This window comes from Sander vitreus, chromosome 12 (assembly GCF_031162955.1).
Source record: "Sander vitreus isolate 19-12246 chromosome 12, sanVit1, whole genome shotgun sequence".
NCBI classification, from domain to species: domain Eukaryota; kingdom Metazoa; phylum Chordata; class Actinopteri; order Perciformes; family Percidae; genus Sander; species Sander vitreus.
The window spans coordinates 18,577,701-18,591,190 of NC_135866.1; the positions used below are offsets into that span (position 1 = coordinate 18,577,701).

The 13,490-nt window shown below is 39.0% G+C and overlaps 1 protein-coding gene across 1 annotated transcript in view; it reads right to left on the reverse strand.

Moving 5' to 3' along the window:
- Window positions 1-13,490, reverse strand: part of LOC144527057 (retinal-specific phospholipid-transporting ATPase ABCA4-like) — a 39,148-nt gene that overhangs the window by 2,397 nt on the left and 23,261 nt on the right. Inside the window, 21 exon segments of the mRNA XM_078264921.1 lie at window positions 55-158; window positions 726-860; window positions 1,145-1,286; window positions 1,820-1,926; window positions 2,341-2,403; window positions 2,961-3,081; window positions 3,224-3,353; window positions 3,725-3,848; window positions 6,125-6,272; window positions 6,628-6,743; window positions 6,992-7,169; window positions 8,033-8,202; window positions 8,521-8,595; window positions 8,677-8,782; window positions 8,868-8,900; window positions 9,194-9,475; window positions 9,777-9,875; window positions 10,045-10,169; window positions 10,446-10,618; window positions 12,418-12,477; window positions 12,729-12,783. Coding sequence (XP_078121047.1) covers window positions 55-158; window positions 726-860; window positions 1,145-1,286; window positions 1,820-1,926; window positions 2,341-2,403; window positions 2,961-3,081; window positions 3,224-3,353; window positions 3,725-3,848; window positions 6,125-6,272; window positions 6,628-6,743; window positions 6,992-7,169; window positions 8,033-8,202; window positions 8,521-8,595; window positions 8,677-8,782; window positions 8,868-8,900; window positions 9,194-9,475; window positions 9,777-9,875; window positions 10,045-10,169; window positions 10,446-10,618; window positions 12,418-12,477; window positions 12,729-12,783 — 2,546 coding nt within the window.

Sequence of the window (13,490 nt, forward strand, 5' to 3'; positions counted from 1 at the left end):
AATAGTTAACTGTGTTTGTGTGCAGTGGATTAATTTCATTATTAGAGGCTGAACCTGTGTGATGTTAGCACCACGGCCCTGCCGTCCTGGATGACACTCATGATGGCATTCCACAGGAAGCGTCGAGAGTGGGGGTCCATCCCCGTCGTGGGCTCATCCTAAACACACACAGGCACAAACAAACAATAAACTTGACTTTCTCTCTCACACACACAAGCATGTGTCACTTCATACCCTACCTCACTTTACATACTTGCACCATACTACATAAATAGCCTCAGGGAACATAAAACTGCTTTTACTTACTACATTTGTTTACATTAATTTACACCACCTGTATTTGTATTTACACTACTTGTATTTATGTTTTTCTATTCTTTAGTTTTGCACTGGGACCAGGGAAACAACATGTTGATCCTCTATGTACTGTACTGCGCTGTATATAGATGGATGACAATACAGTCACTTATCTTCTCTTATAATTCCATGTGAACAGAGACCAAATCCTTATCTCTATCAGCATATGGCAAATATCTCAGATGTATGCCAATTTGAATTGAACTGTGCATTTGCCTGCCAATGTATAAAACATTCCAGGCCAGGCTTGACTGAACCCATATGGCTTCCCATCTGGATCCATAGACCATTTCATTGATAAATCCCTGCATAAAGCCCAAAAACCCCAAACAATGGGCTCATGAGCTCCCTATCATTGGATAACTCACCAGCAGCACCAGTGCTGGGCAACCAATCATTGCAATAGCTGTAGAGAGTTTGCGCTTGTTGCCGCCACTGTATGTCCCTGCACAGCGGCCGGCATACTCTGTCAGACCCAGCTTCTGGATACCCCACTCTGTCACCTACGGGGGGGAAGGGGAAATATGCATTGGTAGACATGTCCATCCACATTACATTTTTAGGATGGGCAACCCCTACGGTTAACTGAGCCCTTCATAACAATGTTGCAGCCAAATAAAATGACAAATCAAACAGTAGCGATCATGGAGCAACAGTTGAGAGATGTACAAAACAAAAACAAAATTACCACAACAGATATAAAGCTCTCTATGCAGTGCTGAGCCAAACAGCAGAATGAAACATCCTTAGACAATTAAAGATGTAAAGCAGCTGGAGACCTACTCACTCTGCGGATCTCAGACTCAGGTACCCCTCTGAGACGAGCGTAGAGGTACAGATGCTCTCTGCCAGTTAGGAGCTCATCGATGGCATCAAACTGAGGGCAGTAGCCCATGTTCTGGTGCACGTCCAGAATCTCTGTCCGGATGCTACAAAACAGGACATAAGGTGCCACTCGTTGCAGTGAGCCAATAGTAAGCAGTAATAGTAGGAGTCAGTAGTTATAACATGTCATCCAGATCTGAGAAGAAGCTGAATCCTCTGAACAAAATTATGTAAAAAATAGAACCAAACCATACATAAACACCGCAAAAATGACATTTAATCTTCTTGTTAATTGAATTTAATGGACACATTTGTTTTTGTCATAACTTACTGCCATTTAATAGATGAGTGATCAGAGTTTCTTAGAGGAAAACTTGGTATGTTCAAAAAGTTGGCTTGAAAAATTCATTTATTTTTCTAGTTTCTAGCTGTTGTTTTTTTTCCTACTCAATGTACCACATGGGTTGGTTTTATAGTCAGATAGGGTCATCAAACAGAATTATGACAGATTGACCTTCCTGTGTTCAAACTTTCTAAGTCATTGGACTGTTTCTGGTCATCTCCCATCTGAAACTGCGTGCAGCAGGATAAACCAAAAGCAAAGTTTTGTGTTATATCGACCATGGACTTTATGTACCTGTAACCAGCCACAGTAGCCTCACCGGAGCTGACATCTGTGTCACCAGTCAGCATTTTGAAGGTTGTCGTCTTTCCAGCTCCATTAACTCCCAAAAGACCAAAGCACTAACCGGACAAAAGGCAATCAGGCTCTCAATGCGAGGACAAATTCTGCTGAAATACTGACAATAAAGTGCTGAAGCACACTCGCTATTAGAGAGAATGACTACTAATATCCTTTTGAAACTGGAATATTCTATTTGGTTTCATATCATGACTAGAAATGTTTGTGTTAATAAAGAACACAAGCACATTAGAACAGAAACAAACACAAAATCAGACAAGATATACAGTACTTCAGTATGGTGTCTGCATATTATTGCAACTACTGCATATAATTGCATCTCTAACAATCTGGGTGGCAGCTTAATCAGTATTTAGGTTTAGTCAAGCAAACACAAAAAGAGAAAACCTGAGTAATATAAATAAAGCAATAGTAACAATAGTAACTCTCAATGTAAATGAACTCAGTGACTTTACCTCTCCTGCAGGGACTCCCACACATATCCGGTCCACAGCTGCCCTCTTCCTGCCCACATACGTCTGTGCAGAGGAGGCACAGAAACAATGATAACTGACTCCATTTCTGAATACGTTTTAAAACATCTTTTTACAACAACAACTTTTTAAAGGCGAAAATGCCGTCAAACTAATTCTTTAAAAAAAAAGAAATCTTTCATACCTACAGACAATGATTCTTTTAATTTTTCAGCTAATGTTTATTATATGTGTAGTTACATATTTAAACAGGTCTGCTAGGGACTAGCTTATATGTTAATTACTTTGTATTTATTGTTGTTCTGTGTATTGTTGTGTCCATGTTCTGCCTTTTTTTGTATTTTTTTAATATTTATTTTGTATTTTTTCTATTTCTTTAAGACCTGTTGTTTTTTGTATCCAGCGCCTATCCCACTGAGGTTTTGTGGATGTGCGCACAAATTCTGTAACTTATTCCTTTGTTTTCTTCTTCTACATTTCATTCAACCTATACTTGCATGGATATGGATGAAAGGATGAATGAAAATAAAGCTGAGCTTGAAAAACTTGAAAGTGAATTATCATGATGAAATAACAAACATGGGCGAACCAGTGATTTTTACCTTAGAGAGGTCTCTGATCTGCAGGACGTCTGTCTTGCTCCCTCCATTATAAATTCTCTGCCTCTCTGCTGCCACGTCAGCATCCTCATCCTGTGTTGAAGTCTGCTTGTAGTCTGATAACCTGAAAGGAGCAAGAAAATCATCTATAGAGAAGCATCTTATGTGTTCATAGGTGGGTATATGTTTTGTTAATCTTAATTGGTGTAATGGTTGAAACGCTGTGTATGTAAACTTGTACGATCTGTGGTTAGACAGTAACTTACCAGTGGTCCAAGAAGAACCGGTATTGGATGAGAAGATTGAGAATAAAGTAAACAAAGCCTTCCACTGCCATGACAGCAATATTTTTCCCCAAAAAGTCCCACCGGAAAGGGTTCTGTGTGTACTCTTCGCCTGAAAACAGATATATACAAAAAGTGAACCATTTGTTCAGTACTAAGTCAGTATTTGTTATACGTTACAAGCTGTACAAAAAATCATTTTCCAGACAGCCAGGACAGCAACAACTCAAGACCTGAGAGTATAAACTACTAGAACTTTGATTACATAAGGTACAATTTAGTAAAATTTGGTAAACCATCTACACTGGAAAATGTATGCAAAATGGTCTTTTCACCCAATGTACATATGCCACTGATTCATTTTAAATAGCAGGATTTTCTGATTATATTATTTTAAATATGTTTAGTGATGGAAATTGTGCTACATATTACAACATATTGATGTAAAACTCATGAAACTTTATCAGCTAAATAAGTACTTACCAAATCTGGCATAAACATCAGTCACAGCCTGGTTCATGGCCATGTCTATCAGTCCTCGCCCCAGGCAGAAGTGAGGTAGCACCAGCAGGCCTTTCTTTAGCCACTCATTGAATGTCAGCAAAGACTGGCAACACACAAACACATACACATTTAATGCACATTTCACTTGAGTGCAGGATTGAAAAAAACATACATACCAATACATACAGTCTGCAGTATTCACAAATATTCAGCTAAATCTATTTTAGAAAAATAAAATATTCTAACTAAATTATAAATAATATCTACCTACTGTACCTGCCCAGGGACTAGGGGTGGGAAATAGCAATTGATCAATCTCTCCTTGTTTTATATAAGCTTAAAGTTCTTTGTACATTGTCCCTGTTAAAAAAAATAGGGGAATACACACACCATCCATGCATGTTTAAATCACATAGCTGCACCTCCTGTTTATCAATTACATATAAAACTGGAGTACATGGCTATTATTATTGGTAATTATACATTTGATATGAGATCAGGCTGTTAGCAAAGCCTTGTGTATAAATAACTTACTTTTAGAATCTTGGAAATATCAACATGACAAACTTATGAGTCACTCCAGTGGTTCTCTCATGACTCACCTGTTGAGGGATTCATCAGTGAGAGCAGAGAAGAGGAGGACAGATGTGCGGTGGAGAGAACCATCTGGCAAAAAGAACCATCTCATTTTTTGAGTTGGAAGTCAACCTGACAGCAGCAGCATCCGTATCATTTCCCCCTACTTTTGTTTATTTCTACCCCTGTTGTTGTTCAGACCCAGCCATTCCTCACCGATCCAACAGGCACCCTCAGTGTGTTCCCCTGCCCTGCTCACCTGTGACTCATCTTCAGCCATTCTGCTTTCCCAGCTGCATCACGTTATAATCAGTCCTTGTGTACGTACCTACTGTATAGTTGGTGTTTGCTCTATAGTTTTAGGCCCTTTTCAAGGAAGACGTTTTGACATGTCACAGTGGGAAACACACCGGTGTAAATAATAAAATGAATGATGGGTGAATTCCATTTAGCTGCTTCCATCTCAGGGTCCTGGGGTTGTGCATGTTGGCTCACTGTCACACTGGCATGGCTTACTGAGACACTTGAACCGAATAGAGCTATCATTAATGTTATTAGTAACACTTGTGCATTTCCTGCTATGACAAAACAAAATGTATTCTGTGAAAAGGCCTATTGACTTGATTCCAAACCTCATTTTGAATGTGCTGCCCCGTCAGTCTGCTTTTACATTAACCTGATTGTTCCGAACTATCATATGTCTGCTCTCTAGGGGTTGTTCCCAGGGCCCTATGTTCCCCAGATCAATATCCTCTTAATAGGACCTCAGCAATGCTTTTCCCTAAGTCATATGTTCAATGTGTGTTTTCCTTGGTCATTAATGTTAAAATCCCCCACCTACAGCTTATAGCTTACTTAAGTTATACTCCTCGAAACATACTATATGCCCTCAAATTTGTCAAAAAGACAGTTTTCTTGACTTTAGACTTTAGATATCTCCATATTGGCTGAATAGATTTTTACCATTCAATCTACATTTGAAGCCGCCCATCTTCCTTTGTTCTTTTGCAATTTGAACTGCAAACTTACCAATCTCTTACAACAATGACCCTGGGAACCCTAAATATCAATTCAGCCCCCCTAAAAAATGTAATAAATTGTAGTGCTTCAAGTTAGAGTTTGCGAACTTGTCTATTAGTGACAGGACAAACAGTTACAGGTGCAAAGGGTTTAATATCTGTGTCGCTCTCAGCGATGCTACGCACCTGTAACCCAGTCAAGGAAAGGGTTAACATAGTGTTGGCCAATCGGAGGTAGTTGTGCTCCTGCCTTTGGCTGAGTCTCTATCTAATCTGTCAGAGGGAGAGCAGGAGTGCGGTTGTGAAGTTTAACGTTGGAAGTACCCAGAGAAGAAGTTGGTAATTTCATGGCACAGATTAGAACCCATATTAAAATGTAAGCAACTAAAATTGCTGAATGTTAGAACATTGTGTCAAATTGGTCAGTATTACTGTGACTTAGCAGGTTTAGTTCCATCATAGTGTTAACAGAGTCAAAAAACGTTAGCTGACGTTGTTGTTCAGTAGCTAGCTCAGAGATTATTGGCTAATGAAATTACTGATTTAGAGGGGGGGTTAACACTTTTGCAAGGCATTGTAACCGTGTCACATTCTCATAAAGGACTGAGCCCCCCTAAAGGCCTGATCCTAGAATCGCTCCTGCTGGGAACCTAAGGATGACCCCGTCTCTAGTGCACTAAGAACCTTTCAGAATAATTAATGTAAACAGAAAAACATGTCTCAGCTGTGTGTTAAAGAAAGTTGAGTTTTTTCTAGCAATGTTTTATTATCTATATGCCGTTACCTGATTGTTTTCAAAAAGCTCGAGGATGAAGGTGATGGCGCTGCTATTGATGCCTATAAACAGGTTGATGCAGGACAGAGACACATATGCAGTACTTGGGATGTTGAATATATAGGACATGGGGTACATCATGGGCGTCACTGACCACCTATAAGTTAGAGAAAAGAGAAATATTTCAAAAAACAATCCCAGTCATAGCAGTTATTATCTGACTATTGTTTTTCACCTGCCTTCATGTCATGAAGGTCATTTATTTGTCATTTGTATGTATCGTATTGTAATGCATTTTGTTCTTTCTCTGTGAATTTACTTGTTATTGAATTGGGTTATTAATGAGTTTCTCTTTGTTATTTTTGTTTAGAGGTGGGATGTCCTAATAAGGCCCCTTGGGTGCTCTCACACTATAACTGTGTCACCTTTTCATATCCTCTTTGTATTTTATTGTTTTTATTTTTTTAAGTGAAAAACAACACTTAACCAAATTAAACTAAGCAAAGTCTTACCCATACAGTAGAAGCAGTGTTATCAGTGCTGGCAGGTTGGATGGTGATGTGTAACACTTTTTATCAAAAGCCATGAAAATGCCAACCACCATGGCAGTGCTGAGAGAGTAGTTAACCTAAGGGAGAAATAAAGCATTCACACGTGATAATAAACAGAAAAACGTATTAATATATAAAACTTACCAGATGCAAAACACAACAATCCACAACATCTATCTGTTTAAATTGAGTTTATATCCACTAATATGACAAGTAAATAAACGTTTAATGGCTTAACATGATTTGGAAACTGAAAAAATCTTTCATCAATTTCAACATTACGATAATGCATAATTTATTTTGACTCCAACCTTGCTTGACTTACCATGTCCCAGAAGAAGTTGGCTACCCAGTACACTGAAGGGCTGACCCCGCTGACAAACTGCAGGTGCTTGGCCTTGGTCGCACGCTCCTGGATGAGGTAGAGGACGAAGCTGGCAGGGATGAAGGACATGGCGAAAATAACACAGATCGCCACCACGGCGTCTACTGAAGTGGTCAACCTGAGGGAAGAAGCAGATAAAGTGTGTACAGTACATTCTGGTCTGGGAAGGTAATTAATTTACATAGTAAATAATAATAAGTATTTGCAAATTGAGCCATTACAGAGAAAAAAATAATCCATATCAAAATGCATGGAGCTAAAGCCAAATAACATGTCATGGCGAAAAAATAAAATTGAGACAGTAATATCCATATGTAGGGTCAGGTGGAACTTTTTCAAAAGTGAATTAAGAAAAAAGTAATTCATGTAAAATCACATCTTTAGTTTACTTTAAATCATCTTAAGATAAGGTCATGTAAACTTGTTTCTAATAATGATCTAGATTTATGAATATCAGTTTATTTAAATAAAAAATTGGGAAACTGGTGTTAAAATGTCAGAGTGAGAGTTGTAACTGCTCAATGTAGAAAATAAAAATAATAATACAATTAAATTAAATAGAATTCCAGAATATGTCTCTTCACAAACTCAGACTACACAACACTAAACAAATACTAGACTCTTGTAAGTATAAATATGTAGTTAGTTGGAATATACAGTGTTGACTGTCGGACTAGAATAAGATATAACTGTTCGCTTTCTCTTCTTCTTGTTTTTTTTTTTTGTAGTAGCCTTTCTGTGCCTCATTCATTTTTATTAAATGTAATTCTTTTATAAAAAGTTTATCTTTCCTCGAGTTTCCTACCTCCCCTGCACAAGCTTTTGTTTACTTTAAATTCAAGTACAGTGAGTATAGGTAGGTAAAAGTGTGTATATATGTGAATGTCTTTGTGCACGTATCGTTTATAATAATTGTATTTTTTTATGTTCAAAGAAATAAATATAATAAACATAATAAATAAGTATAAGAGTAACACTTACACTGTGACCTCAGAAAGCTGCTCTTTGGTGAGGTTTAGGGGGTGGTTGATGGCGGTGATGCCAAACTCGACAGGTTTGGCGGATGGATGTAGGAAGGCCCGCAGAATGGCGTTATTGGCCACATTCATGAAGGCCACCATGGCGTGCCAGCCTTTGTTATTATACCATACCTGACAGAGGATAAAACAGAGTTAACTTAACACATCTCACAACTTTCTGTGATAATGACAGTCCTGATCTACAACACAGGGACTAGCAAGTTGACCTTCCATTAAAACCTTAATTACATTAAGTGGAAAGCAAAAATATAAAAGCACGCATTTACAGTCAAAAAGTGAACATCATTGTGATATGACAGACTGTTTGTAATATAAAAGCAAAGCGCCAGAGGTAGACGACAAACCAGCAGGTGTTTTTCTCTCCACTTCTGCCACCGGCTGGTTTGCTATTTGCAGAAAAACCCACTCCTGCATCCATCCTACACATACCTTTATATTGAATTCACTTTCCATGTATCGTAAGAAAGGACCTGTCTCCCTCAGTGCAAGTCGAGAATAGTAACCCTGTGAAAAAAAATGTTCATATAAACTAACTTGAATAACTTTACACAATACGCACATGAACAAAACAAAAACAGTGAGTACCGCTGTGATGTTGAGCATTTGTCCCAGTTGATGGAAAGCATCCTGGATGTCTTCGGGGTTAACATCTAGGATGGGAAGCTGTCCTCCTATTGACAGACCTCCATATCTGCGGACAGAGAACATTTCAGTATCCCGCATCAACTACTCAAGAGGGAGACTGAGACTAACAATAATAAAGCACAAATTGTTACCTTTGTTCATTCACCCAGTATTTGCTCTTCAAACTGTGAAATGAAACACAGAATTTAATTAAATAGAGAGGTCAATTATATGTAAAAAAGTGGTCATACCAAAAAAATTCAGTGCAATCAGCTTGTTTATGGCATTTTTATAATATGTGTATCTTGTTTGCTGCAACTTCATCTGTAGAGTTTTGAAGACATATTTTTTTCTGTCACCTTAAACCACTTTATTTGAGTTGAGACATATTTTTAAGCCCTTTGAGGGTTTTAACATCTTCTTTAATCCCTGCTGTTTGTATAAATTAAATGCAGATGTAAATGACATTTAAACCCACCTGGTTCTGATGAGACTGGGGTAGGTTTTAACCAGGTAGTCAGAGATGTTCCTGTTTGTCAAGTCCAGCATCGTGTCTCCCGTGGCCTCGATCCGTTGGCGAGGGGGCGGGCCTCCTGCTCCGATGGGACAGATGGGCATCATGGTGAGCTTCTTACTGGTGCTGCACTGGCAGGAAGGAGACGGGTTTCTCTGGTTCCATTCAGGACTCTGTAAGATGTTGCTGACCACAGGAGAGATGTCAGGATTCTCCCACTCTGATGTACTGTTACTACAGGGCATTCTGTGGGGAGATAAGTGAAGCAATGCTAAAAGAAATGTCGCCAGTTATGTGGTGCTTTAATGATAATGTGAAAGTATACTGGATGTTCACATTTCAGTAGCATTTTCAGATGAGGTTAATGTCAGCAGGTAATAATTCAGCATTTTATTTACTTAAATATCCTCAGTCTGCACAAACTCCAAATGTTTAAATGCATGTTGCAGGACTTCTGTACCAGTCATTTTGAATTCTGAAAAGGAGATGTAGTCTGTACTGTAATGGTAATATTTTGTCCTGTCCTATTAATAGTCCTGATACTCACTCTAGTGGCTCTCCTTCCATGCAGCGTGTCCCCAGGCCTGGTCTGTTCAGTAAGCGCTCGGTGAAGCGTTTCATTTTGGGGTCAAACGGTTGCTCGTTACTAAATAGAGATGAGAAAATGTAAAGGAGAAAATCAAGTTAAAGCCACTGACGGGAAAAAATATAAGCAATATAATCACCACCAATCCGTCAGATACCTCAGTGTTTATATAACTGATGGTTTGTCTAAAGCTAGTGTTGGTGAACTGCCTATACTGTATGGGTCTGACCTGAAGAAGGTGAATTGTTGTCCGTACATCCAGGGGGTCAGAGTCAGACTTGGATATTCTCCGAATGGAGGAACGACTTTCGTGAAGATCAGAGCTATTAGGACAAAACTGGCAGGAAGGACGATCTGAAATCCGCAAAAATACAAGTCTATCATGAACAATATATACACCGTTTATATAATTACAAAACATACAAGATGTATACTCACACATTTGTCTATGCATTACACTTTTTACTAGATCTAATTTAATAACATACACTCATCTGCTACCAAGGTTACAATTATAAAGAAATATTCACAACTTCCAGTCTGCAATAAGCCCATACATCACATAATGCAGCTGTCAACCCTTCATGTCAACAGTAAGCCATCAATCCACCCATCACTGTGTCCCTGTACCTGTGCCAGGAAGTCTTTCTGGCTTCTTATGGCATGGTGAAACCTCTTCACTAGCAGCGCATGGAACTGCTTTAAGGTCAGAGAGGCCCCTTTCACCTGCCTGGAGCCCTTTCCTGCACTGTTGACTGATGCACCATGGGTAATGCCATTAGTCTGCATCACACCATTATGTTCTGTGATCAGAAAGGAAACGTGGTAAGTTCTCTACATATCTATAGATGACAAAGCATTTGCTCGAGAGGCAGCGGTAAACTCATCTGAGGTTTCTGATTTGTTCTATGCAGCTGGCAAATCATAAATGTGAGTAAATGTATGCATTTGAAATTAAAGCAGAGCTGTGCTAAAAAAGACCAAACAAGAAAAACCTTTCTAAATAAGAATACATCATAATCCCTGCTTTGTTTTTAACTGTACAAGCAGAGCACCTGCTCTAGATTCCAGACATGGATCACTTAAAGGGATACTTCACCGATTTAGCATTAAGCTTTGTATCAGTAGAAACACAGTAGTATTTTCGAATGACCGTGCTTCCCTCCCTCATGTCCCCCTGAGACGAGAGATCTCTGTATTGTGGGTCTGGAAAAACTCTTCCGATGACGTAAAACGACGATTTTTGCGTCATCGGAAGATTTTTTGCCCAGAGGCAATGGACTACAGCCAGTAGTAGGAGCTACTTCCGCATGTTTTCAATCCGCCCATAGGGGGTTGGACTGTCGTCTTTACACAAAGCTTTCCGAAGCAAAACAAGCGTCAGCCATCTTGAATCTTCGCTAAACTGGCTTCTCAGCAGAAAACTTTTTTGTGCATTCCGGGATACATTGGTACAGATCGGCGAATATGAAGGAAACTTTATTACAGACGGAATACTCGAGACACTGCGCAAGCTTCGCCTGCAACGGAGACCAGCAGCTGAGCCTGCGGTCTCGCTCTATGCCGCTAGCCGGTAAGGTGACATCCTCAGCGGTGTAACGCAGAACGAGGGCTGGATGGGGCTGGACTATGAGCTAGCTAGGTGGAAAGGTAACGCTAGCTGGCTACCTGTTCCATCAATCCTGCTTGCAAGTGTCTGCTATAGACAACAAACTGGACAACTTCAACAAAACTCCCAACGCGAGTTCAGAGACTGCTGTGTTTTTGTTGTTGTGGAAACATGGCTGAACATCAGTGTACCGGACTATCCAGCTACCAGGCCACCGGGTAAGACTAGTGGAGGTGGGCTGTGTTAACACGGACTGGTGCTTGTATCCAACTAACTGCTAACTGCTGGTGGAGTTTGTGACTGTTAAATGCCGACCATTCTACATTCTATGCAAATTTTATGTTTTTATACTCAGTGTTTACAGCCTACCAAGCGCTAATGCTATTATGTGTTAGCTGAACTTCACGGAGCCTATAAATGTGTGTGCACTAAATGTAGCCTGTTTCGTATGTCGTTTTTATATAATGTCGTTTTTATATATTTGAAATGTGTAACACCACTTGAGCCACGGTTGTTTCGTGTGTCGAAATGACAATAAAACACACTTGAGTTGAGTTGACTGCCTCACTGTCTGTCTGTCTGTCTGTAAACGGTAGGCGTGGCTTGGGAGTAGACTCTAAAGCAGCGAAGCAAGTGCATTCTGGGATTTGATGTCTTTCATCCACATGAGCCAAAAACACATTTTCTGGCTTTTCTCGGCCTAGAAGCCACCAATTTCAAAAAAGTTCACATTTCTACTACATAAGTGACCCAATTTAAAGATACATTCATTTTTCCAACGATGAAATATCCCTTTAAACTGCTTGGAGTACCGGATGTGTGAGGCTTTCTATAATTAATGCCATTAAATTGGCCATAGAAAAGCATTTTAAATGTCAGAATAGTGTACTTTTCTGTGATTATACTTCATAGGATCATATCCAAAAGGTTCATATCTCATGGTAGATTCAATGGAAAAGCTTAAATTTCCAGAATTCCTTTCGGCTTTCTGACCTTCATCTCCCTCTACACCAACTTTGCTGTCGTTTTTTATCCGCTGTAACATCCACTGTTCTAGAGGTGGGAGTGCACGGGTGAGACACAAAACACACACACAAACTAGGGTGTTAAAACTGACAAATGACGCATCACACCATATGTAAATACAAGACAAGTAGCTAATATTAAAGTTAGGGAATTAACAACAATAACAGAAGCAATAAAAACAGCTATGAGACATTCCCAGCACATTAGAGAGAAAGAGCAGCGGGTCAGAGATTCAATTCCCAGAAAAGGCCATGTGGAATATCAGTGGTGGTATTTACCAGGAGTGGAGGCATTATTCGCTGCTTCTCCGTCGGCAGTGACCTTTATGAAGATCTGGAAAGAAAGAAATTAACAACCTAAACTTTCAAAACTTTTCACGCGTCTTCCTTTAAGTTCAAAAGTAAGATAACATACATTTTTTATTTTTACTTTATTAAACTTAAAGATCCCAGTAAAAAACATAACCGTGATAACTTCAACCTGTTTCCAATAAAAATCAACTTTTTTCTAATGCAGTAACCTGCCTTATTATGTATTGATTCAAGATACTGACTCATTTATGGGAAATTTATTTATTAATTTGACATTGTATGCCTCTATTAGACAGCGATAGTAGATAGATAACAGGAATTGAGGGAGAGAGATGCAATAAAGGTCCCTGGCCAGATTCAAACCAGGATGTTGCCATTTATCGTAGCCATGGATAATCAAATGGATCTGTATAGGAAACACTAAAATAATCAAATAATGTTTCAAGAAAACAAAACTGAATGGACGCAGTAATAGACAAAAATTATTTGTAAAGATGTCGACTTTTAACAGTGTACAGCAGGCGAGAGTTAGATTGTAGAGTCATCCACTGAACATATTCAAGTGGTTGCTGAGTTCTGCTTTGTAATTGTAAAAGTTATTATCTTATTTATTATTTATTTAACCTGACTATGGGTGTTTTCTTGTTGATGAAATCAGAATTCACAAAGCTGATACTGTAAATCGGGCTTATTATAAAAGCAACTTCCCAAATTGAAAGCTGGTGTCAT